This window comes from Podarcis pityusensis (genome assembly GCF_964106645.2).
Source record: "Podarcis pityusensis genome assembly, chromosome: 1".
Taxonomy (NCBI): domain Eukaryota; kingdom Metazoa; phylum Chordata; class Lepidosauria; order Squamata; family Lacertidae; genus Podarcis; species Podarcis pityusensis.
In genome coordinates this window covers 106,599,315-106,621,611 of record NC_138028.1, presented here as the reverse complement: position 1 = coordinate 106,621,611, position 22,297 = coordinate 106,599,315, and the positions used below count along the sequence as shown (strand labels likewise).

Genomic DNA, 22,297 nt, shown 5'->3' with positions numbered 1-22,297 from the left:
ATTTCCACCCAACTTGTTTATTTAAAGTCTGTTCCTCCATCCCACAACTGTGTGCATACAGTATATACCTGCAACTCAAGATAACATCTCAGGCACCCATAGCCACAAAAGCTTTTGCCATAATCCATTTGCCGGAATTTAAATGTGCTGCATGGCTTTTTGCAGTTTATGGAAAGAACACGGTTTATAGACCCAGAAGTATTCTTGGAGCTAATTTTACCGAAAATTACCTTCAACATCGCAACTAAGATAGTTGCGCACTTCCGTCAAAATGAAATTGATATCTTCTTCTGTAGGAATTGGGTGACTTGTGACTTCGGTTGCAGTATCCGTGGTACCAGCAATAGTCATCTTTTGCCATGGCAAGAAGAAAATCACTCTGCCATCGCTAGTGGATGGGTCAAGGAGTCCCATATTATCGGGGCTGGAATAAAGCAAATTTGTTTTTTTAAAAAAATATATATATTCACATATCCCTTAAAACATTCAGAGCAAAAGGGAAAAAGGCAGAAATAAAATACTAAAAAGCACTTGTTTAGGAGACATATGAATAACACTGGGGACACTTGTTGCCGAACTCACAGAACTTATACAAAGCACAATTAGGGTTCAAAGGAAAGCTTTGGAAAGCTCACAAGCAGATTCCCGTTTCCCTTCCAGCATCTGTTATTCTGAGAAAGAAAGAGTGTTAAGTGGCCGCATGAGGCACAACCATGCAAATAAGAGAGAAAGTTATATGTGCAGTCGTATTATGTTCACAATCTCTAAAAAACAGGAATATCCTTTTAAATATGTTTTCTACATGGCCTGTATTCTCTGGCTCAACTTGCTGTCTTTGGGTATCTGTTCTCTGTATTAGTTTGCAGCACAGCTGCAGTGACCTAATCTCATGGAAGGATGGTGTTGTTTGGTAGTAGGGAACGTAAAAGGCCAGACGATAGTGTTTTTATCTTAGATTTAAAAAGTGGGGTTTTTTAAGTGTGTGTGTGTGTGTGTGTCAGTCTTTAACCTGGCAGCTGGTCCATGTGGTTAGTTGGATAGGGACTGTAAGCCCCACACTTTAAGGAAGTAGAAACAGCCGCTAGAGACTGTAATGAAGAGGACAATGGGGAGGAACAACCAAATTGGTTGGAGTGTGGAACTTTGGAGACCAGGATTCAAATTGGCACATAGGCATGAAGCTCACTGGGTGACCTTGAGCCTGCCGCCATCTTTCAGTCTAACCTACCTCACAGGGTTGTCGTGAGGATAAACTGGAGAGGGGAGAACCATGCATGCTACCCTGAGCTTCTTGGAGGAAAAGTGAGATATAATAATAATAATAATAATAATAATAATAATAATAATAATAGCTGGCATCTGAGTAAGATAAACCTGTTTTAATGCAAAGTATAGTAACTCAGGTAAGTAGTCAAATCAAAGGTTGTTGTGAATTAGCTTCTAAGCTTGATAATAATAAAAGACCCATATAGTTACATCCAAACAGAAACTCATTCACTCTCATACATGACTGTGCACATGTTTTTTCCTGCTGAAGGAAAAATGTCATATGTGAAGTGCCCCTCCAAGAGAAGATGACAATTACATGCACTTGAAGTGTAAGTTCTACAACTAAGAAGTCTTTGAGATGATATTTATATACAGCTTAAGAATACATTTGGAGAAGCAGAGCTAAAAAAGTAGGTGTCAACATGGACTTGTAAGGTAAACCATGGCAGACAAGTAATTACTTTTCAAAATGAATTCACTATTGATTTAGAGAGGCAGGAAAACTTAGAAATTTAATATACAGACTCAGAATCTTCAAAAAACTTTCAGTAAGTTTTCAAATAAGGTTTCTAAATTGGCATAAAATAAGAAGAACTACAGAGAGGCTGAGTGTATTCTTTGCAAAGATTGCTGGGAAATCATTTACGTTCTTTTTCAATGTCATGGAATCGCTAGAAGAATCTAAATTGGGGGAAATGGTAAATGATTTCAAATCCCACTCTCTTGCCCATTTCTATCACTGCCTGTTCGATCTTCTTTCAATAATTACTCTGACAAATAACAGAAAATTCCAGAATACAATCAGGGTGAGATTCTAGCATACAGTAATACTATTTAACATTTATAAAGTTTTTCAGGACATCCACAGAGCTTCACCTACATTACAGAACAATGTCGTAAAATAGAGTACTTTTATTAACTCCATGTTCCAGGTGGGACTGAAGGCCTATGACAGAGAATGACTTACCTTAACCCACCTGGCAAAAATTATTTTTACACTTTCTGAACCACACCTACATCTAGATATGGATTCCAGGATGGTGCACACTGAAACACAAATATCCAATTCAAAGTACTGTTTTGACCTATACAGCCTTAAGCGGCTCAGGCCTGCAATACATCAAGGACCACCTCTGTCCTTATGAACCTACCTGGACCCTGCAATCATCTTTTGAGGCCCTTCTTCATGTGCCTCCTCCACGAGAGGTCCAAAAGGTGGCAATATGAGAATAGGCCTTTTCTGCAGTGGCTCCCTGTTTGTGGCAAGCGCTCCCCTGGGAGGCTCAATTGGTGCTTCATTACGTATCTTTAGGCACCAGGCAAAAACATTCCTTTTCTCCCAGGCCTTTGGTTAATAATTAAATTATCTATAGCCTTTTAAACGGTGGTGGCAGTGGGATTATTGTTTTTGTTTGTTATTATGCTATATATTGTTGTGTTTTTATATTGTAAACTGTGATCTTCAGATATATATAAAGACTTCAGATATACAGTTGTACCTTGGAAGTCGAATGGAATCCATTCCGGAAGTCCGTTCGACTTCCAAAATGTTTGGAAACCAAAGCGTGGCTTCTGATTGGCTGCAGGAAGCTTCTGCAGCCAATCGGAAGCCATGGAAGCCCCATCAGACGTTCAGCTTCCAAAAATAGTTCGCAAACTGGAACGGCCACTTCCGGGTTTGCGGCGTTCCGGAGCTAAAGAACTAAGCTGTTCAAAAACCAAGGTACGACTGTATAAAGATCTTCAGATATATAAAACTATCTAGTTTCTTTTTATTCTCATCTTCAATAAATCTGCGTGTTTCATCTAAGAAATGAGGTAGACCTGGGTAACAATTGGGTTTTTTAAAAATTCATTTGGAATCTGCCATTGCTTTCTTCTTCCCAGTAGGCCTTGATGCAACCAGATGCCTGCACTGCACTGAAAAATGTTTGCTGCCTCCTATTAATTTCTTCCTCATGGCTGTCAACAGAGACAGATTCATGATGTTACCACCAGCCAATGCCCCAACCCTTGCCTTGCTTTGTTTTACTCTAGCCTGAGTAAGAGTACTGGTTGGTGCAATAAAGGTATTACCCTAATGTGGATTTTGGTTTTTTTCTTACGGCCAACGTGTCTACCTTTAATTTTTGAATTCAAGGGAAAGCTCCTTTAGCTACGGTGTTGGATAGTTTGCATCCTTTTGAATGTTACATCCAATGATGTAACTGCTGCAGGCAGAATCTATGTTAACACTGTTCTCAAAGAAAATAGGAATGCCCATCTTCGGATCAGGGATCTGTTTTTACATCTTCTAAGAAGCAGAAGCAGAGCCAACACATAGCCGAAACTGCAGGCGACATCAACTGGATTAAGGGTTGAAATTTATATGAGATTAGTCACACTAACATCATCAGAGTGTGAGAAAGTCATGCAGGAGGTACTTATATGAGGACATGTATCTGAAGAACAGAATTAATGAGAGCAGAGGGACACAGGGACTATTAATGAAGAATATAAAAATGTAAGAACCTACTGGGAAACGCTTGCATTGTATTAACATTAAATTAATTAAATCTTATCTACATTTACACATAAAAAGCCTTTAAACTATTTACCATTTTCCCAAGATCATGTCAAAGTACTTTCCCAAAGAGACCAGTAGCTGTAATGAAATGACACACATTTTCCTGCTAAACAGGATTTAGTTGGCACTGGGGGCAAAAACCTGTTGCTCAATTAATACACACGTTTGTTTGTTTATTTCTGCATGGTGTGTATTATTTCTTATACAGACAAATTCCTCGGCTTAACTATGTTTAGGATGAGATCAATCTGCTTTTCACTCAGCAGCAGATCTGCACAGGCAGGAGTTGTCGCTGAAACAAAGTCAGTTGCATATTGAGAGATGCTGAGGAATAAGCCAAAGGGAGAGACTGACCCTGAGTTTATCATACAGTATATACACCAGATTGCACACACAATCCTGGGCTCCATCTAAGACTGAAGGTGTAATAGCTTAGAGTAGCCAGCACTGCAAAAGAATAAAGGCCAAAATATTTGTTTTTCAGCTGCTCCCGCCTTCCATCTCTACTGAATGCTTTTGAGTGTACTCGTTTTGTTCATTATAGTAGGTGGATGATGTGGGCTGTAGCCGTAGCAACCATGCAAATAGCTGCGAGTAATTGCCCCAGCTGTCCAGTTTTAAGCATGTATTAACTGCCGAGTGTAATAAAGATATCCTTGTCTGAGAGTTCCGTCACTTTATAGGTGAATAATGGATGCCCTAGACTTTGACAAGACGGAACCTCTGAGCTGGATTGAGTATGGGGATCCCGCAAAACAAGGATACCATCAAGCAGGGGTAGCCAACATGGTGCCCTCTGGTTTAGTGGACTACAAATGCCATCTTCCCTGACCACAGAACCATACTGGCTAGGGCTCATGGGAGTTGTAGTCCAAAACACCTGGACGGCACCATGTTGGCTACCCACTGGAACACAAATCCCACACCACTTGAGGGCTGGAGTAATCCAACAAAGCTGTGAATTAGCAGCCAGTTCCTGTACCTGCTGTGCTCTGGCAAGGCCAGGTAAAGTGATACACAGAGGAAACAAGCCCTATGGCTACTTGGTAAAGGTGGGCTGAGATACCACACACCTTACTCAGCTGTTGGCTAAGATCCTGCTTTAACTATGTGTTCTCTTCCAGTTAGCCATACTGCAGTTGAAATGCAGGAAGAGATGATGCAATGGTTCAATGGGATTTTCTAGCCCAGGGGTCTGCAACCTTTAAGACAAAAAGAGCCACTTGGACCCGCTTCCGAAGAAAAAAAACTGGGAGCCGCAAAACTCGTCATTATAAAAATAACTTTTTTGTCACTTTTTTATTATTTCTTTGTTTGACCACTCAGAATTACTCCACCTCATAGAAATAAACGTTAAATTAACAAGTTACCTTTTTTGGTGTGTGTGTTCTTCACTCCCCTTCAAAACAGTGACCAGCGTACATGCCCCCTTTCAATGCAGTGACCAGCGTACATGCCCCTTACAATGTAGCGGGCGGGCGGGCGGGCGGGAAGGTGACGTCGGGACGGTGCGTGACTAACGCACACACCGCCCCCATGCGACGTCACAGCCAGTACAGCGCCCGCCACAGTGGGGAGTGTCGGGGCGCACAATGCGCCTCCTCCCCTCGCTAGTATCCGCCCCGGAGCTGCGGCAAAGGTGTAAAAGAGCCACATGCGGCTCCGGAGCCGCGGGTTGCAGACCCCTGTTCTAGCCTAAAGCAAGAGACCCAAGTGGAAGAAGAGGAGCACTGCTCTGCAGATGATGCACATGAGTTTGTGCAGGGCTATAACAAGAAGGTTCTACAGCAGTTCTTATGCTTCTTCTTGGGCTCTTATGCGTACACAACCTACCATGAAAGTGGAAGAACATATTTTGGATTCCCCACCGCCACACACTTTCCTTGCATGATGTTCTAGCGCTGCTTCCCATGAGCTGAAGATCCCCTTGTCCACAAGTGAAGGGCAGTGGCGTCGCAACGGGGGTGCACCCCAGGCGCCATGTCTGGGGGGGTGATAAGAAGGCACCCCGCAAGGTCTCACCCCGCCCCGCCGTGGCGGAGCGAGCAGCCATCGTGCCGCCGCTGCATGTGGAGGATCCTCCGCAAGCAGAGGATCCCGGCACCGTCCACATGGTGCTGGAGTGGGGCCGCCGGCAAACCGCTATGTACAGCACATGTGCGGCATCGCGACATATGGCACATGCATCGTACCTAGCGACGCCACACATACGCCCTACATAGCGATGCTCCGCCCTGGGTGTCACAACACCTTTGTTTGCCCCTTGTGGAGGGACATCTCTGAATCCACTACTATTAATACATAGCATTTATGTAGAACATCTCAAGTATTCAAAGCACTTCTTTAGGTCAGTCACGTAATGCAAGTCGATACAGCAGCCCCAGGCCTGGAGTCAACTTGCTTAAGACTACCTTTTAGCTGTTATGCCGTAAATGCTTTATGAATCAGCTCACATATCTATGTTAGTTTTCCTCACACAAAACTCAGGGAAGCTAGCCTGGTGCCTTCAATACATATCTTTCGGCACCGTCAAAATATTCCTCTTCTCCCGGGCCTTTGGCTTATTAAACAATCGATGGCCTTTTAAACTGGGGTGGGAATTGTTATTGCTTGTTACTATGTTATGTATTTTTGTGTTTTTATATTGTAAACCACCCTATGATCCTCAGATGAAATTTAACAAACAAATAAATGATACTCAGGACAGGGGTTGGGGGTGGGGTGGTCCGCCCCAGGTGTCACCACTGCGTGGGGTGACAAAATACCAGGCGGCACTCACCGCGGGGCCTTCAGCGCGCCAGAGCCACGCGTCTCTCCTGGGAGTGATGCGGTGGCTTGGGCTCCCACATGCTCTGCGCTGCCCCTAACAGCTCACCCGCTGCCTCCTCCTCAGCTGCAGGGCGACTGGGAGGAGACAGGCAGACTCCTTGGAGGTCCCGCAGAGCGTTCTGCCGCTGGGCATAGGGCATGACTGCCGCCCCAGGCGCCCAATCACCTTGCTCCGCCGCTGACTCAGGGAGGAGCAGGAGGACACAACAGTGGTGAGAGGTAAAAGATTGACTGAGGCATGGCCAAATAAAGAAAGAAATCCCTGCAAAAAGTTGCCCACTTTCTGTTCTTCCAAAGGCGCTTGCTGCCAGTCACACAAATGAAATGCTCCAGTATTTAAGCGGGAAGCAGGGTTGAAGTAGATTGGGCAGGGGAGAAAGCATCTTCCTTACCCCACTTTAGTTTGAACCAGTCAAGCCTTCCCCTTGATATGAAAGCATTCCACTTCCAGAGGCAGATTTTGGCATGGCAACACACAAGCAATGCTCTTTTGAGCATTCAAAAGGGGACAGAGCTACGGGGAGGGCTGTACCATGTGTCCTCAGTAAGAGCATTTTCCTCCTCTGTAAGAGCATTTTCCTCCTCTCAAAAATGAGGAGGGGGGAGGAGAGAAGGGGAAATAAAAGCTTGCATTCACCCTGCACTATTAACAGCAGCAAGTCTCTCTCTCTACAACTTTATTTTCTACACTGGACACACTTCTTCCGATTGTTATAAATGATCCCGCTTTTGAATATCGTTACCTGTAATAGCCAGGCATCACAATATGAACGCCTGCGCTTGGCTGACAGATGTTTGGTACTTTCTGCTCATCCATTTTCCGCACGGAGTCTGTGAAAGGTCCTGTAGCATTGATAACACATTTGGCTCTGACATCAAATTCCTGCCCTGTGAAAGAAAACAGCATCAATCACATACTCCATTTGTTTCCCTGTTCACTGACTCTCTGGATTATTAATTTATCTATGAAGTTAACCTATTGTGAAGTGTGTGTATTTATCTACACACACATGCACATAACACACACACACACAGAGAGAGAGCACACACTGCAGAAGCTTAGCAGCTAGTATTGTTATCAGAAAATAATTTTGAGGATAATTTTAATAAAAAGAAAAGAAAAAAACCAGAGAGAGAAAATTCCTCTCAGATAAAATCTAGAGTGGCAGAAGATTCCCCTCTCCCGATTTTACTTTTATTTATCGAGTTCTCTGTTTAATGGCATTCTTAAACCCTGAAATTTGTTAGATGGTACTATGACTGAACGCACACCACACGGTTATTTTACGACGTCAGCTTTTCTTGACAGAAGGGCTTGGATGTAAAGCGTGGCTTAGCTTGCCAAAGCACCAGGATTTGAATGAAAACCTGACAGAAGTTAAAGATGATTGGCATTAATGACATGCCACTGCACTTTGGAAATATGCCTCCTTTGTCAGTTAAGTGATATTTACAAACTCCAGCCTCCCGCTGCACTCCCCCTCCTTAACTTCTTCTTTATAACATAAGGAGGGAGAAATAAATAAATAAATATTTCTGTCTCCTTAAACAGAAAGGGAAATGGGGGGGGGGGGAGAGACCACAGCATCTGTGGACAGCTGTGCTTCATCCAGGAAAATAACTGTGTCCTCTATACTGCATGCATTAAGGGAAGTGGAAGAATGCCAGTGGAATGCCAGAATCCACCGAACCATAGGAGACAAGCGTTAGAAACGCCGTCTCTGAAAAGTACAGTCGAAGCAAGGTGCCTTGTGAGTGTGTGGGCCAACGCAAGCTACCTGCTGTTAGGTAAAAGGAAGCAAAGGGGCTCTATAAATACCACAGGGGAGCGAAGGCTGCTTACCTGTTAGAACATCCCTGCACCTTGCGCCGCAGACGCGGCTCGCCCCGCTCTTTGGATCCGTCTTCTTCAGCAAGCGCACCACTTCAGTGTAATTGGCTGTGGCAGCCCCATACCTGGCAGCGGTGAGGGCAATGGCAAGGTTCATTCGTGCATCGTTGTGTTGTCCTGCAGCAGGGGGCAGAATCAAGGGAAGGACATGAGTCACCTCAAGCCACTGACTTGTGGTATGGAAGTGTGTCAGAATGGATCTGTCACATCTGTCCCTGTCACACCGAATCTATGTGATGGCTGGTCAGGTCTACCAAGAATTGTTTAGAGTAATGTCTTCTCTTGGCAAGGCAGGGCATTCATCTCAATTGTTCTAAACAGCGTATTTGTACGATTGTTATTTTTTAAAAAACAATTGCAAATAGCTGGGATTACTGTCCAAGCAATGTGGTTTTTTATACGTTGCAAAACGAGCAATTTGCATTTGTTCAGTCAAGGACCTGACATGAAAACAAACCACACGCTTTCTGTTTTGGAAGGAGGAGGATTCTAAAACCAACCCCTGCCCCCCCCCCCCACAAATCCGGCATTAATACAGCATCTTCGAAGAATTTGTTTTTTGACGGCCCCACTGGTGTTAATTAACAATCTCTAATAGCACACACACGCTGCATGACATTAATTTTTTTTAAAAAAGGAAGCAAGCAATGATCTTTCAGGGATTCCACTGCTAAGCCTCTGCTGCCAGTGAAAAAGACATTCATTTTATCCACATTTTAAGTTCACAACTAATAGCATTCACAAGGTTGGGGATACACACACACACACACACACACACACACATATATATGTGTGTGTGTGTATATATATATATATATATATATATATATATATATATATTAAAGTATTGTTGAACACACACAAAGAAAGAACCCAAGGAGGTTTAGTTAACAGATCACTCTTAACATATATATCATTAAAGATTTATTACAGAATCTTCCTAGTTGAGGAGGGGGGGGGGAATCAACATGGAAGAGAGAGCATTGGCAGGGGGAAGGGAGGGGGGAGAGAGGGGAGAGCAAGAAGAATGGAAATGATTAATTACTTTAAAATAGTGGCATCACCTGAGACTTTCTATTTATTATTGCCACTGAAGTTAAAACCCTGGATGTTGGCTGGGAGCAATTATTCTGCGTAGCAAGGGCCAAGCTCTGTGTGCCCAGAATAATTAATTACAAAGGGCTGGAGTTCCGACGGCAGAGTTCAGCATGCTCACGAGTTGGGATCGGTTCTATCAAGATAATACTGATAAAAAAACGGGGGGGGGGGGTGAATGAATGGTAATGGATACTGCTGTTGATTTATGTTGCCAGCATACCAAGCGTTCAGTATAAATGATTTATGTAAAGTTCGGCCCCTTCCGATTCTGCCAGAGCAACACCCAGCCGCTATGCGAGCAATCCGTTTCGAAAACCAAAAGGGCAAAAACGTAGAAGGAGGATCAATGGCTCCCAGAACTCTTACGCGGCTTCAAAACTTCTCATTCCAATGTGGAAGAAGTCCACCGAGGGAAGCTTAAGCAAGCTAAATAGGGCCTAGGGAAAACAAAACCCCAAAGCATACAAAAAAATCAAGGGAGCTGGGAACAATAGCTTTTGTTTCAAAAACAAAAGGTTTTGATTTTATTTTGATATTTTTCCATTACATGTATATATATAAAAAATTGCTTGTCACTTCAGCTGCCTGGAGACAGTCAGATTAAGATCAGAAACTATAAATAAATTAAATAAAAATGGCAACCTCCCCAACACTAAGAAAGAGAGCTAATAGGCCACATGATAAATTAATGGAATAGGCTGAAGTTATGCAGAAAGTATCCAGAAGCAGATTGGTAGCATGCAAGTTTTATTTTGTTTTTTAAAAGGGCTAAAATTCTCCCTTTGGATGTGTAGCCTCTGAACCAGGCATCCTCAAACTCGGCCTCCAGATGTTTTGGGACTACAATTCCCATCATCCCTGACCACTGGTTCTGTTAGCTAGTGATGATGGGAGTTGTAGTCCCAAAACATCTGGAGGGCCAAGTGTGGGGGTGCCTGCTTTGAACAATTAGAAATCTGTATGAAGAGCTGCTCTTTAGTTGTTTGAAAGTCAAAAGATACACACAACTACAAACAAGCCTTCTAACATACAGAAGGATTTCCAAAATAGGTGGAGGACATTTCAGCAATGGTAAATTACAGCAACTACTACAGTTATATTCTCACTGGTGAAATGCTATTTAACAAGGACCTGTAACCCACTTACTGAAAATACAGCTTTTAAAAATAGCAAGACATGCTCAGGGACTAAAGAGTCTTGTGGGTTTCTTGCTATGGTTCTGTTTAGGTAAAAGGGCAGCAAAGTTTCTCAAAAGAGACAGCAGATGCAACTGGGAAAGGGATAAATCAAAGGGGTTCCCCCCTCACCCCATAGCTTGGATCCCCTTTGCGTTTCATAACTAGTCTTTGGCTCGGAATGTTGTGGCATTTGGATCACTGTGGTTACAAACAAGGAATCCTGCTCTCCTCTCCTGCCATAAGAAGACTTTTCTTCAAACTGCCAAGCTCAGCGAGATTTATTAAAACAAAAGTTACTGTAACAAAAGTTACCAACCATCCCAAATTCAGCAGTGCTACGAAAATCAAGGGTGATTTTGGCATAGCCATACCATAGCAGAGTGCATAAAGATCCATGTCTCGCCATGGAAGAGCACACAGGGAAAACATGAATTGTGTGGATCCATCCCTCAAGGATGCTGTAATCTTTGCTAGTCACACCGAATAGAACCAGGAGACCGGTAAAACTAGGCCCTAAGTCTTACAGATGTTCTTCAAACTCCAGCTTGACCCTACATTATTCCTCCAAGAATCCCTCTCACACGCCAAAATTCAAGGAAGTTCTGGCATCAAATAACTGAAGGAGTTAATAATCCATCCATTCATTTTATTTGTATTCCGCAACAGCGGCTTACTACAGAGAAAACAACACACTTTGAAACCAAACGGTACAAAAATAATTACCTAATAACACAGCAAAACAGCACAATAACTTGCCAAAAATTGTAACATTTCATGACTATAAATATAAGATGATTGCTTAAACAACACTCAATAACAAAAATAACAAGGGAGCTTTACAGTTTCACCTTGGTCCTAGAAAAACGCATCGCATGAAGTTGCTCACAGTCCCGCTCCTGCAACAACTTGCAAGGCTTCCGAGTGCAGCCAGTGGCTTAAAACACCCTTCCCATGGTGTTTTTCCTTTCTCCTCTGAATGGTGTCCACTACAGAACTGGCCAAGTAGCAGCTGAAAATTCATTACTGGTGGCAAATCTGCGGGAGTATCTATTCTGGGGGCAATAGCTGCAAAACTGCTTTCAGCAACATTTGTGGTTTACTTTCCCCTCTCACTGGTGCCCTCTAGAGGTCTGGCTGGCCAGCAAAGCCCTAGCTGGTTCTGCAGTAGCTTTTCCTCTTAGGAGCACTGCCCTGTTACAGACAGGGGCCTCTTCTATCTCTGTTCATGGATGATTAAGTTGACAGACAGAAGGAGGAAAGACCGGTTTCCTCCTCTGGAAAGACAAGTCAGTTAAAAGGAAATAGAAGGGGGGGAGCATGGAAGGGTTTCTGCTGGGAGACAGGGAGAATTCTGCTCAGAAACAGTTAAGCCGCAAATCCCAAGGCAATCATAACAAGGCATTAAATCGCCACCAGCCATGTGCGCACTTCTTCTGATACAAGCTAAGATACATATATGGTGGAATTGTTTAAACATCAAACAATTTTGGGAAACAATATATAACGAAATGGAAAAAATGTTCAGATATTCATTTAGGAAAACACCAGAAGGTTTTTCTATTGGGAATAGTACCAGGAAGTCTAAAGGAAGAAGACAAGTCATTATATTTATACACAACAGTAGCCACAAGGCTATTGATTGCGAAAAACTGGAAAAGTGGTATTATACCGACAAAAATAGAGTGGCTTGCCAAATTATTGGAGTACTACAATATATCCAAAACAATGGGAGAAATTGGAAGGATCTCAAAAGAGACGATAGACAGGGACTGGAAGGTGTTTAAAGGATACTTGCAAAACCATATTGAAAAATCAGAACTCCTATTAGAATAAACAAGTTCCGTTTTAAATACTGGAATACTAAATAAGATGGATAACAATGTGTAATAGAAAAAGAAGCATGAAATTAGGTTAAACGTGTGTGAAAGAAAGTAATAGAAGTGGAAAGAAATTGCAATTGAGTAGATTGGAAGTCTAACACAAAGGTGGGGTGAGGGGTGGTAGATGGTGACGGGAAAAGGAATTATCTGTGGGATTGAGTGTAGGTATGTTTGAACATTTTTAAGGATTGTATGAAATGTATGTTTGTATGTTTGTATATTCGAAATATGTGTGTATTAATGCTGAGTTATTTTAACAATAAAAACTTTTTTTAAAAAAGATACAAGCTTAGAACACAGGTTTCATGCATTGAGGCAGCGGTGGGGAACCTCCAGCCCTAAACAGCCCTGCCAGGCCTCCCCATTTGGCTCCTGAGGCCTTTTGGCCAGGCCAGGCCCACCGGTCCTACACGCAACATCACATATGGCGCCAGATGCAAGGCAGATAAAGAAGCAGTTGGGGTTTGCAGGCTCTGTCAACAGCGCTTTGCAAGCTCCAGCATTGGAGATGGCAAAGTGCTGTGCGCGAGACTCTGAAAGCACTATCAGCTAGCTTAATGTTAAACCAGGATGGCAGAAGTGGGCCCCACCCACCTGTCAAACTTGGCCTGCAGGGGTGGAGAAAATAAGGATCCTGCACACTGGCTCAGATCCAGTTCCCCACCCCTATGCTGAGGTGATGTGATACGCTGCCCCAAGTCCCCACACATGAAGAATGCCGAGTGCCCAAGAATTACAATAGCCAATGCTTCTCTCTGTTGTTGAGGCCAAGCAATTTTCATCCTCCCCTTCATCTCTCTTGTTCACTGCTATCTGTGTAAAGCAGTTGCCCTGCCATGTCAACCAGAAAAACTTGGGGTGCCATTTCAGTACAGGAAGGGCAAAAGATGCTATCACAGAAGACAAGATTTTCCTCAAGGTATGAAGGCCAGCACACATATATGTATCTTAACATTATAGGCCAAAACAGTATAAGCCCAAAACAGGCACCCAAGATTCTGAATGTGGTTTTGATACCAATAACTGACAGATACATGGGCACAAGAGACAGAGCATTTTCAGTGGTGGCCCCATGCCTATGGAATTCCCTTCCTATGTTGGTATGTAGGGCCCATCAATGTTTACTTTTAAGCAGGCACTGAAGGCTTTGCTTATTATTCTGTACTGCTTTTAATGGGAGATTTATGCTGGTGATTTCCAGTCACTAGTCTTTTGTGTGAGGGTTTTGTTGCTGTTGCCTGCTTTTACGCTTGTTTTATGTCTGTCAATACTGTTTTTATCTGCTGCCGTGGTGATTTTCAGATGTATTAATGGGGCTTCAGCCATTCCTTTAATTATTTTATGACTTGCAATGTCATCAATCACTGCTATTTTTCCTAAAGTGTTGAGAACTCTTACCAGGGACAACCCTGAAAGGAAGCCTACCTACAAATACAGGAAGGAAAAATAAATAAATAAAAGCAGCACTGTACTCCAGGAGCATTTGTTGTGGTTATGTTTTTAGGCTACATAATAATGCTAACATTATCTCTGTCCAGAGAGACAGATAGGATGGCCAGTTAGAGAGGACAGCAAAAGCGTTTAGATATTTGCCATGTATACCTGACTGACAGCCGTATTTAAATGTTCTTGAAATAGATGATCTGCAACCTCAGAGTGTTGGGCCTGCCCTAAACCTGACAGATGTGGTTCGCTGTGGAAAGGATTCCCTGAGGGAAGTTTAAAAAGCACAGGGCTTATAACAGTTGGTCCAGCTGTTTACTTGGAAGTAGAACTCACTGTAAGTAAGCATGCATAAGGTTGCAGCCTCAATATGTAGATCCAAATTATGTAGATTCAAAGTATGTGGCTACAAATTCAAGCTCTTCTCAGAGGGGAACAAGATAGGGGAGCCATGGCATCACCCTGCCCACAGTTCCCCTTAATATTCAATGCTTGGCTATAATGTGCTCCCTCTGCAGGACAACCCTTAAGTTCAGAAACTGCACAATTGGGCAGCTAGGATACTGAGCAGACTGGTGACAGAGCACATATCACACCTGTGTTGAAGGAACTATTAGCTACAAAGCCCTCTGCTTCTTTTGAGGCTGCATTAAATAAAAAACAAAAAAAACCCCCATAATTTATGTAATTTTTTAAAATTTCAAGTCTGCCTTTTTTTGAAAATTTGCAATACAGTAATTCACAAAATAGGTGCGCCTCTTAACAAATGTTGATTTTTAAAACACACCGTTCCTCCTATAAAAACAAATGCATGAATCAATTTGTTCATGTCGACTAATTGAAGACACTTCACTAGCCATTCCCTTAGAGGTGTTGTTTTTAATGTATACTCTGAGCAACTTGGTTTCCTGAAAGACTACCTTTCCCTATAGAGACTCAGTAGATCACAGAGATCCTCAAGAGACCTTGCTGATAGTGCTGCAACCTGCCCATTTGGTAGCAGGACAAAAGTTAGCCTTCTCCTTAGCGGCTCCTACCCTCTGAAATGCCCTCCTTTTCTGCAATTTGGGTAGAATGGGTTATTGGGTGCTTTCCACTCTTACTGAAAACTCACCCTGTTTGCTCAGACTTTCCCCAACTATCAGCACTGACCAATTGTCTTTGGCATCTGCAATTCTGTTGTTTGTTTTTTTTGTACTTAATTTGCTTTAATGTATTTTAAATTTTATCCTTGTACACTGTTGGAGGCAAGCTTTGTTAACGAGAAGCACATATAAATATTAAATAAATAACATAATACAATAAAATGGTGCTTCTGTACCTGAGTTCCCTGCTGAGCTATTCGGAAAGGAGATACAGACCATGCAACCAAGAAAATAAGCAAATGGTCCATTAGTATTAATTGGCACCAAAATATTATGGGAGATGACAAGTTGAGAAGAGAAGCAGAAGAGTCTGTTTTTTAAAAATACAGAAAGATAGAGAGATAGAATAGATAGATAGAATAGATAGAAAGATAGATATAGTTTTAGTGTACCAATGGGATTGTAGGTAAGACTAAGATAAATGTTTTGTGGTTGCAGACAATTTTGTTTTTGTTTTGCTTTCAGTAATAACTCTTGGATTCAGAAAGGCTTTTTTTTAAATTGCCATCAGGTCTGAAAGAAGATATACAAATAAAAGAACAGGGCTGTCAAAATAATTCAGTGTTCTTTCATAGTAAAGAGCTGAGTCAGCTGTCTTCAAGCCTACAACCGCTAACCTGTAGGCAAAGTAGCAGGAATTGTAAAAGCACAGCACTTGCCCTGAACACATGTCCACTTAACACTCTACCCTCTGCTAGCTGCTGCTCTTGTCTATGTCCTCCCTCCTCACCTCTCCTTTTTCTTCTTCTTCTTTTAGCTCTGTCACCTCTCAGGACAGATCGGACAGATTTTTTTATATCAAAAAATCACAGCACAGAAGGCTTAATTTGTCCCAAAGAGATCTGAACAATCCAAAACCATTTGGAACAAAAGCTTGCAAGTGACTGGGCAATACAAACAAAAGCCATCTGTGGGGGAGAAATTACATAAAACAGGACGGAGGAAAAATAATACTTTTTAAAGGGGGGGGAATACCCATTTCGATTTTTAAAAATTAAAATACTGTCTCTTTAAATAACTTTGTGTGCTACCCAACGCTGCACATGCAGAAAGCAATATTACGCAATGAACCTTTCTTTCCTCATCCTCCCCACCGAAGCCTCCAGGAACCGCACCGCCCCCACCAGAAAGCCTCTCCAGGAGGACTCAGCAAAATGTTGTGAGCCGAGTAGGACAGGGTTGCATTAGAGGTGGGGGGGGGGGAGAACCTCTTAATAATTGTGGCCAACGTTAACTGTAGCTTCTCTTTCAACCTTCCTTCCCAACCAGCTCCATTTTTAGCCTTCGCTGTGTATTGACCAGGTGCTGCAATTCACGTAAGTTTTCAGTCAGGATCATCAGGACAATCTTGGTGTGATTCCGCATTGAATTCTATCTGCGATTATGATGTAAATCTCATTACAGATTTACAGTGGAGCAACTGAAGGCAGAAGCAGCCTAGATAGATAGATAGATAGATAGATAGATAGATAGATAGATTTACAGGGTACATATTCATCAGAATAAAGTGAATAGTGAACCTATTAAAAAGATAAAATGTACAGCAACCCCCAGAGTCCTAGCTTAGTATAGCTTTTTTATAGCTTAGTAAGGCAGAAGGGACCAAACAGTGTAAATGGGAATTCTTGAGATCAGCATTCCGTTGACCAACGAAGGCAACACTTTCTATCACGGCTCATGTTCTTCTGTATATAATTCACAAATGTCTAACCCAGCTCCACACATACCCCTTTGGTTCTAAACAAAAGAAACCCAACATTCGCACACCCACAGAGCCTTTGTGCCCTCCTCTAAGACTCTGTAATGTCCCAGTTTCCTTAGAGTCAACAGAGATTGGTCTCGCAAAAGGAGCTTTGGCTGTTACTAGTTCCTTTTCAATCTCTCATAAATGTAGGAAAGAATGCATGTCTTGGCTCTGTCAAGAGGAGCATCGCCTTTTTGCTAGCCACTCAGCAGATGTGGTTCTACAGACAGCTCAGGACCATTTTATTTCCCTAATCTTCTGTCACTGACTTGTCAATTATGTCTCCGCCTGTTAGCCTAGTAGGGAGACCTCAGACAATCCTCCTGTTCCTGCTTTAGCCTAGTAGCATCACAAGATTTGGGAACCTCAACTGTGGACTTCCATGGAAAAAGAGGGACAAAATGTGAACATGCCCCCAAAAATACAAAAACAAAAACCAGCATGCTACTGGAGAAGTTTGGCAAGTTCTATGGTAAAATGAAAAGAGCTTTATACAAAACATAGGTCAGATCCACACCATACATTTAAAAGCACTCCTATGCACGTTCACAGTCATGGTTTCCCTCAAATAATAAAAGAATCATAGAACTGTAGTGTTGGAAGGGATGACAAGGGCTATCTAGTCCAATCCCCTACAATCCAGGATTATTTTGCCTAACGTGGGTTTCGAACCCACGACCCTGAGATCAAGAGCCTCATGCTCTTACTGATCAAACTGTAAATTGTTAAGGGAGCTGAGGGTTGTTAGGATACTTTTCACGGGGCCACAATTTTAAGAGGGCTTTAAATGTATTCTACGGATGCACGGGATATTGGTTTGCTGATGGGGAATTCAATGTACTTTGAAAGCTTTAATAACTGGAAACTGATCCAATGAAAAAGGTATTATCTTCGTTTGTATCAAAGGTAAAAATAATGATATTCTAGTGGTATCTAGTCAGAGAGGAATGACTAGCATGACACCAGGTGTGAATCGCTGCTCAGGCACTTAGAAGTGCAATGCCAGAGGCCTTCCCAGATAATGAATTTCTCTTCATGGGGAGGGGGGCGAGTTGCGAGGGGCAGATCAGAATTAGGATTTACTTGGTGGTGTTGGCTTTTAATTATGTTGTTACCCCACTTCCTTTGTATCAGCCTTCAACTTGTCAAAGGCATCTTATTGCAGTGTCAGGGTAAGTAAACGCATAGTGTTAAAATCAAAGCAAAATGTTGTCAGTGCCAGTTTAGGGAAGGCACGCTAAAATGTCACAATGAAAAATGTCTTGACAGCCTTTCTGTGGCCATGCTACAATGTTGGACAAATGTGGCGATGTCAGCGCACATTATTAAACAAGGGATAATTAACACATCCTGTGTGTATAGAAATCTTTATATAAATTTTGTGTGTTTGTGCGTGCGCACATATGCACACATGCAGACCAATCTTTGCCAACCTGGCCATTCTGGCTGGGACTGATGGGAGCTGCAGGTCAGTGTATCCAGAGGGCATCAGGTGGACAAAGGCTGGTATAGACGAAAAGGCACAATGCAGATTGAATTCTGCAACTAGAGATACAATCCCGGCTGCCATTAAAATTCTATTCTGATGCAACTCGGAGATTTTGGAAGACTGTGAGGAGAGACGTCCCATCCTCTTCTACCCAACTGCTTGCCTAGAGCGGACATGAATTTGTGGCTGCTGCAAAACCTCCCCCAGCTCTCTCCAATGCAAACTCTCACATTTGCAGACTTTTCAAACAACCAGCCTATCAGCCTACATGCATACCAAATCACAGCTTTCTAATTCTCTGTGAGAAGCATCAGTGAGGACAAAAGTTGCATTTTTATGTTTGCATCACACACACAACGCAAACGCAAACACACACACACACACACAGGCGCAAGCATTTTCTTTCCATTGGAATTGGTCAATAGCTATTTTTCGTATCTCGTCTCATATCACAATTGCTCAAGTGCAGCCCAGTCAATAGTTTTATGAACTATTGCCCACTTCATAGGACATCAAGGAAATTACTTCCTCTTACGTGACCTTATCTAAACCAACTAAAACCAGAATTATGATCTAAGGGTATAAAAAGAGACAGGAGGTAATATGTCAGAGATATATGGAAGATGCAGAATTACTCTTCATGAAGCAGAGTGACTTCATCACTCACTGGAGACATGTGGTAGTTTCTAAATAAATAATGAGGAATCCTTGTTCGCTGCAGGAAGAAGAAGCAACAAAAAGAAGGGGGGAAACACCTTAAGCAGAGTATGTATTTATTACAATTATAGAAGATCTAATTCCAAATAAAATGGCACATATCTGAAATGACAAAACAATACAGTGGACCCTCTAGTTATGTACTGCTCTGGATACATAACTTTCGGGATATGAACACGGCAAACCTGGAAGTGTATACTTCTTGATTTCGCCGCGCACGCATGCACAGAAGCGTTCTGCATGCCGCGCACGTGCGCAGAAGCACTCAATCGCGCCGCGTGCATGTGCAGAAGCAGCACCTCTGCCTACGGACTTTTTGGGTTGCAGACGGACCCCCAGAACGAATTTAATTTATATCCGGAGGGTCCACTGTAATTGAATTTAGCCAGCAGAGACTGAAAGCGCTTAAGTGTGATAGAAATATTTATACATCAACTTAAATAGAACCAGTCATGGCGGCGCCAAAAACTGAGGACAATTCCATACATAACGTGGCAGTGTCATGGCCGTGCATACACTGATGTTATTTGCAGTTCACAGGGAAAGCATATGGACAACCAACAGCTTTAAAAACCTACATATGCATGTGAGGGAGCTACAAACCAATGGAGGCTCTGGATAACCAAAGGAGGTTATTGGTGTGTGCTTGTCGTGCTAGGTTGTTAACAGCAAAATGAACAGCAGCAGCCTCAAAAATGCAGTCAAATAACGTCAATTGCTCAAAAATAAACTTGTGGCAGGGGACTGAACTTTAAATAAGTAGCAACCATTAAATGCAATCAGTTTTTGAGGTGATGGGGAAGGGAGATTTTATCCCAAACAGCAAAACCTTTCCTGCTCAAAGTTCAATAAACACCTGAGATTTTAATGTCTTGGCCTTCTTCGTAGCCACTTCAGTTAGGGTCCCTGACAACAGGTCTCCCTATCAGGGTTTTTATTAAATCTGCAAGGGCCAATTCCACACCAAAAAGAGAGAACAGTGATTATATACAACTGGAGCATTTATTATACTGACTTCCTCTGTACTATGGGTCAACTAGGTCTAATACGCATCAGAGCAACTTTATTTGTATTGGTACTGGCCAGTGCCAGCCATGTTCCTTAAGGGTGAATTCTCCCACACAAAAAAGCTACATATAAAATCAGGATGATCAGATATCTTAATTTCCACTGGAATGCCTGGCAAAAATGCAGGCCAGGCAAGGTGGGATTAAGGAAGGGGAGTTCCAATTAACACGTGAAACCATTCCAGCACCTTCTTTTTATTTCTCACTTCCAGAACCCAGACCTGGCTCTTTAAAGGCAGCTGTTGCAGATAGCAGTTTCTACCACCAATGGGAACTCCTGCCTCTTACAGATACAGCTACCACCCCAACTCTGCTCATCGGGGCAAAGATGATTGTAGTCACTTGGCCAGGCACATGGCGGAGGCAGAGAGGGAAGAGAGACACTGGGTGGCCAGTAGGGCAGTGCCTTTTTCCACCCGCCTTGCTCCACCCTCCAGCCCGAGGAACCTTCAGAAAGGAGATGCTGCCATGGGTATATGGGTCTCAATGAGCTGAACAGAGTGAAAGATTATGAGTCAATGGGTGTGGACAGCGTGTGTATGAACTTAGCAGTGCGAAGTTTATTTTTCGGCTGCTATTTTCTTAATATTGCTAATATTGTTTTATAGATTCTAAACGCTGTATTGATTTGCTAAATCATAGGACTTTTGCTCCAATCCTGCTGTTTTAGCTTATTTTTTATTTCTTGCTTTGTTAACAGTGCTTTATAGATTGGTAATTGTTTTCAGTGGTGATTTGTTAATTATTCTATATGATTTACGCCAGGCATCCCCAAACTCGGCCCTCCAGCTGTTGTTGGACTACAATTCCCATCATCCCTGACCGCTGGCCCTGTTAGCTAGGGATGATGGGAGTTGTAGTCCCAAAATGGCTGGAGGGCCGAGTTTGGGGGTGCCTGATTTACACTGCGTTTGTGATGTTCCATTATGTTCCATCAGGTTATTGCCATTTATTGTTTGTAAGCCGCTTTGAGGTTCTTTTGAATGAAAAGTGACCTAGAAATGTAATAAATCAAACCAGAGGGGCATTTGGGGGTGGGGGGCCTTGAGGCAGTATTTCAACCCTACCCTACCCCAATCAAGTTTTATCCCTGTACCACAATGAAGAAAGAAAACAAAGTCACCTAACTGGCTTTTATTCAATTTGTATTTTTTTAAAAATTCGGGAAATAGCTAGGAGTCTTTCAAAGTTTCATGCACCAAAAAGAAAAAAAATCTGCCTCCCACAAGAGCATTTTTCTTTTCTTAGCAGTATCCATGACACCACCATGCCTACATTATGGAACAAGATACATATTAACTAATGGCCTACCATTAAGTTCGCATAAAACACACACATATAAATTACATGCTTCAATGGAATCTTGCCTCTGAAAAGCCCTGACAAGCTGGGGAATACAGATGTATTTGTGGTGTAACGTGCAAATAATGTCACTTTCCTATAGAATAACGTGGGATCTTTTAAGGATAAAATGAGTTAAGAAGAACCAACCCACATTTTGATTCCTGTGAAGAGGAGCAAGCAGTACCGTTCAGTTCTCCACCAAAATAATAATAATAATAATAATGCATAAACCAAATAAAGCCAGGACCATGGAAATTCACTCAGGTACTCATAAATTTCCAACCTTAAACTCACAGCGTACAAATAGATGAATCCAGCAAGTCAGAGAGCAAAGCCAATTTAATCTGTGGCTCCCCTGAGGTAAATGTAGTTCACAGTCCTGCCCCCACCCCAACCTCAGCCATAATCCCCGGTTCCTGGAGGAAAAAAAAAAGCACTGAAGTGAGGAAAATTCTACAGCAGGATATAATGATCCAAAATGACAGGGACAATAATGACAATGAATTTCATGTCTCCCAGTCATGTGCTGGGGATGCTTGACTGGGCTGACTTATACAATTAAATTGTTACAGGTACAGCAGGAGATGCAGTTATCATCTGCATGCTTTTGGGAACGGCGCCTCCAGCAACCGCGGTG

At 42.5% G+C, this 22,297-nt stretch overlaps 1 protein-coding gene and 1 long non-coding RNA gene across 4 annotated transcripts in view; one reads left to right on the top strand and one right to left on the bottom strand.

The window, feature by feature from the left end:
- Window positions 1-5,797, top strand: part of LOC308479391 — a 119,973-nt gene extending 114,176 nt beyond the window's left edge. The window contains exons 2-3 of the long non-coding RNA XR_013987661.1: window positions 2,589-5,028; window positions 5,537-5,797. This is a non-coding gene — a long non-coding RNA (uncharacterized lncRNA). The remainder of the gene's footprint in view (window positions 1-2,588; window positions 5,029-5,536) is intronic.
- Window positions 1-22,297, bottom strand: part of GPD2 (glycerol-3-phosphate dehydrogenase 2) — an 84,255-nt gene that overhangs the window by 24,708 nt on the left and 37,250 nt on the right. For all 3 annotated transcript variants that reach the window (XM_081007031.1, XM_081007032.1, XM_081007033.1), the window contains exons 7-9: window positions 8,508-8,672; window positions 7,408-7,552; window positions 231-424 (exon numbers count right to left, since the gene is read on the bottom strand). In XM_081007031.1, coding sequence (XP_080863157.1) covers window positions 231-424; window positions 7,408-7,552; window positions 8,508-8,672 — 504 coding nt within the window. The remainder of the gene's footprint in view (window positions 1-230; window positions 425-7,407; window positions 7,553-8,507; window positions 8,673-22,297) is intronic.